This window comes from Phaseolus vulgaris, chromosome 8 (genome assembly GCF_000499845.2).
Source record: "Phaseolus vulgaris cultivar G19833 chromosome 8, P. vulgaris v2.0, whole genome shotgun sequence".
Classification (NCBI taxonomy): Eukaryota; Viridiplantae; Streptophyta; class Magnoliopsida; order Fabales; family Fabaceae; genus Phaseolus; species Phaseolus vulgaris.
Genome location: NC_023752.2, coordinates 55,121,265 through 55,126,168, shown reverse-complemented (window position 1 = coordinate 55,126,168; position 4,904 = coordinate 55,121,265). Strand labels below are relative to the sequence as shown.

At 42.8% G+C, this 4,904-nt stretch overlaps 1 protein-coding gene across 1 annotated transcript; it reads right to left on the bottom strand.

Moving 5' to 3' along the window:
- Positions 1-3,513: 3,513 nt before the first annotated feature.
- LOC137825368 (uncharacterized) lies at positions 3,514-4,623 on the bottom strand. Its single transcript, XM_068631039.1, has 3 exons — positions 3,998-4,623; positions 3,673-3,913; positions 3,514-3,555 (listed from the first exon to the last, which is right to left on the bottom strand). The coding sequence occupies exons 1-3, from the start codon at positions 4,621-4,623 to the stop codon at positions 3,514-3,516; spliced, it is 909 nt and encodes a 302-aa protein (XP_068487140.1).
- Positions 4,624-4,904: the final 281 nt, after the last annotated feature.

The window sequence follows — 4,904 nt, the reverse complement described above, 5'->3', positions numbered from 1 at the left end:
AGTCTAAACAATATTCAAACTTGGCCCTTGTAACCACCTTGCCTTGTAGCGAACATCTTCTTTATTAGAAAATTCTTCTTTCTTTGCAAATACCCATTTGCACCCAATTGCCTTCTTACCTTTTGGTAATTGTGCCAACTTCCACGTCTTGTTCTTCTTCAAAGACTGCATCTCCTCTTCCATCGCACCCGCCCAATTACCACTCTCTGAACTCAGAATGGCTTTTGGGTAAGTGGATGGAATGTCATCAACAACTGGAAGTGCATAGGCAACCATATCCATGAAACGAGCAGGCTTCTGAATATCTCGTCTCTGTCTTCTAACTGCAATTGGCGCTGATTGTTGTTGAGATTCTTGGGTAGGAACCTCTTCCTCATCTGACTCTTCTTCTGCCATAGGAGAGTCACTTGTGGTATTTCGTGTTGGGATCACCACTGTCGGCTCAAACTCCACCTGCTTCCGAACACACTCCACCTGTTGTGGAGTACTATCAGCTCCTTCTGGATTTACCTTCTTTAACATGGCAGATTCATCAAAGGTAACATCCCTGCTGATAATCGTCTTCTTTGCCTCTAGACACCACAAACGGTATCCCTTCACTCCAGGACTAAAGCCCATGAAAAGAGCCTTCTTTGCCCGTGGATCCAACTTTGATTCAATCACATGATAATATGCAATAGAACCAAAAACATGCAAAGAATCATAATCAGTTGCAGGTTTTCCAGACCATACCTCTAACGGGGTTTTTCCATCTATAGCAGATGATGGCAAACGATTGACGAGATGTTGAGCGTATGTCACAGCCTCAGCCCAAAACTCTCTGCCTAACTCAGCATTAGACAACATACAACGAACTTTCTCCACAAGTATCTTGTTCATACGCTCCGACACCCCATTCTGCTGTGGTGTTTTTCTAACAGTGAAGTGCCGAACTATGCCACAATCTTGACATACCTTCAGGAACGGATCACTCTTGTATTCTCCTCCATTGTCTGTTCGGAGAACCTTAATCTTCCTTCCTGTCTGGTTTTCAACTTCAGCTTTCCACTTAAGGAAAATTTCAAGCACATCATTTTTGTTCTTCATAGTAAACACCCAAACTCTCCTGGAAAAATCATCCAGAAAAGTGACAAAATAATGCCTACCTCCGATTGACGGAGTCTTGGCAGGTCCCCACACATCTGAATGCACATAATCCAGAATACCCTTGGTATTGTGAATTGCAGTGCCAAACTTCACTCTTCGTTGTTTTCCCAGAACACAATGCTCACAAAATTCAAGTTTGCAAGCCTTCGTACCTTTCAACAATCCCTGCTTGGTAAGAATTTGCAAGGATTTCTCTCCAGCATGTCCCAACCTCATATGCCACAATTTCGTTGCCTCAGCATCCTTCTTAGAGCTAGAAGTTTCTGCCGCTACTGTCCCCACCACTGTACTACCTTGATAGTAATACAAATTGTTCTTTATCACGCCTTTCAACATCACCAGTGCTCCCGAAGTTGCTTTAAGAATTCCATCTCGCATCGTAACAACTAGGCCTTTAGATTCTAAAGCCCCCAATGAGATGAGATTCTTCTTCAACTTTGGCACGTACCGTACATCCCGCAAAATTCTGGTGGATCCATCATGATTCCGCAGCTTGGTTGAACCTATCCCGACTGTCTTACATGGATTATCATTACCCATGTAAACAACCCCGCCATCGAGTTCTTGAAAATCAAAGAACCATTCCCGAATGGGACACATATGATAAGTACAACCTGAATCCAATATCCACTCATCTGGATACGATGATGTTGAAAGCGAGACAATTAAAGAGATATCTGATTCCACGTCACTTTTGCATTCTGCAACATTTGCATCTTGTGGAGTCTTCCCTTTCTTCTGCAGTTTTGGACAGTCTTTCTTCCAGTGTCCTTTCTCATGACAGAAAGCACACTCATCTTTGGCAACGACTCGACCTTTAGACTTAGACATCCCTCTTCTCTCCTTTGTTTGGCTTTGCTGACGACCTCTTGCCACCAATGCTTCTTCTGATGTCGTTGATTTGGTTCTCATCTTATCCTGCTTTCTTAATTCATGACTATATAAAGCATAACAAACAGCATCTAACGACACATTCTCCTTCCCGTGAAGGAGCGTAGTCTCCAAATGTTCAAATTCATCAGGAAGAGATGATAACAACATCAAAGCCAAATCCTCATCCTCAAACTTCACATCTAAATTCAACAGGTCTGCTACTAATTGATTAAACATAGTGATGTGTGCATTCATAGTAGTACCTTGTTGGTAGTCAAATCGGAACAACCTTTTCTTCATCAGGAGCTTGTTCTGACCACTCTTCTTCAGAAACTTGTCCTCCAATGCCTTCCACAGTTTGTGTGCAGAAGTCTCGTTTTTTACAGCGTACTTCTGCTCTCTGGACAGGCAGGATCGAATAGTTCCGCATGCCAACCGGTTGATGATGCTCCAATCTTTCTCCTCTACCTCTTTTGGTTTCTCTCCTTCAATAGCAATATCAAGACCTTGCTGAAAAAGAGAGTCCAAGACCTCTCCTTGCCACATGCCAAAATGTCCAGTGCCATCAAATATTTCCACCGCCAATTTCAAGGTGGACACCGGGAACCTCGACCATGATGAAGAGGAGCCCGACACTCTGGATACATCCTTGGCTTCTTCTTCTTGATTTGCCATTACAAACTCAAAATATAATATTCAATATTACAAATAATTTCAAACAACCCAAGGCGAACCTTCGGCTCTGATACCACTTGTTGGGAAAAACGGGTAATTTTCCCACTAAAACAAAACCCTAACAGAGCTACCCGACAAATAATATTGAATAAATAAAGCAGAATAATAAAAGAGATAAAGAGGAAAGAACACACCCGAAAATTGTTAACGGAGTTCGGCCTGTTTAGCCTAATCTCCGAGCACAGCAAAAACAACTCCCTTTTATTATTATGAGAGAAGATATTACAAATTGGGATATATAACAGTGAAGGAGAAGAGTTTAATTTATAACCCTCAAACCTCCTTCCCAAACAATGAACCCACCGATGTGGGACTTGGGATTAAGCCAAAATCAACAACCTCTGCAACCTTCTTAGGTGTCCTTATGTAGTCTTCCCACCACATTCACCCAAGTGTAGGCCGACTTCACCGAAAAGTCCCCAGATGAATCTCCTCTTCACTGGATACAATCATTAGCTTCCTTGTTCAAACTCTCCTTTGCCACATATCTCAACAAATCTTCCACCAACACAGCTTCCCAATCAAACTTACCCCTTCTCTACTTAAGCTGCCATTGCCACCCTTCCTGTCCCCACTCACCAACCTCAGCTACCGTTAGACCCTTATCCAAAGACAAGGAAAACAATCTAGAGTATAAAGTTCTTAGGTTCACATTCTCTACCCAGGCATCCTTCCAGAATCTGATTTTGTCCCCAAGTCCAATTTTTCAAGATAGAGCTTGCCGGAACCATCCTCCTTCTCCCTCACCACACACTTTCTTTAAATCTCTCCACCACCACGATTGTATTTTCCACTGCCAACCTACAAAAGAGACAATAACAACAATTATAACAAATTGAGACAAGTCATAGGAGCCAAACACCAATCAGAGAAGGAGAAATGAGCAACAACAACTTTAGAGGTAACCCAAGTTCAAACCTTCAGTTGGGCCATAGAAAATATTTCAAGGTGATCCACCACACCACCGTTGAAAATAATCTTATTCCTATGGATCCAGATCTCCCACACCACAGCAATCCACACACTTCCCAAAACATAGTTGACGGAAGCAGAAGCCTTACCTAAAGAGAGCTGCAAAAAATTTGAGAAAGGGTCAATTGGAGCAGCCGACACCAAACCTAACCACGAGAGACAATGGTTCCAAACTAGCCAGACAATTCTGCAATCAAAGAACAAATGATTCGTAGATTCCTCATGTGCCCCACACAAGCAACAAATAATATTGTCCACCCCCACCCCTCACCTAACCAAGTTAACTTTAGTAGCAATCTTGTTTTCCAACACCCTCCAAGCCAAAACTTGAGCAGCAGGAAAAACCTTACAATCCCAGAACAGGTTATAAAGATACAATAACTCCCCTTTTCCTTCTCCCCTTACAAAACTATAAGCAGATTTCACCGAGTAAACAGGGGGCATACAACCTTTCCAGGACCACCAATCAACAGAACCCAACTCAAGACCCAACCCAGAGACCTCCTCATACAGCTGACAAACATGGGTCTTCTCCCATTCAAACAAACTTCTTCGCCACTCAAGATTCCACTTCCACACACCGTTAGACCAATTCCCGCAATCTTCCAATAGAGACTCTTTGTTCAAGCTCAGGGAAAACAGTCTCGGAAATATACCTTTCAATGCAATATTACCCATCCAAACGTCTTCCCAAAACAATATACTCTTCCCATTGTCAAGTTCCCACTTAACACGATCTTCGAACTTGTCTCTCCAATCCTTCGACGCCCACACCTCCTTCAAATCTTTCCACCAGAGGGACCCAAATCTGTTTGGGTTGGACACTTTCAGACTTCTCCAGCCTCCATACTTAGACTCTAAAACTTCCTTCCATAAACCTTCCTCGGAAGAGCCCATCCTCCAAATTCATTTTCCCAAAAGTGCAACATTGAGGAGCTTAATATTAATAACCCCAAGACCTCCAACATCTCGTGGTTCACACACATTTTTCCAGGAGGCCCACGCAATTTTTCTCCCTTCGGACCCCCAACCCCACAAGAAATCCCTTTGCAATTTCACAATCTTCTTCACCACCATAGAAGGAATTTTAAACAAAGAGAGGTAAAACAACGAAATAGCAGACAAAACAGACTTGACAAGACAAATCCTCCCGGCGATCGAGATACTCCTACCCATCC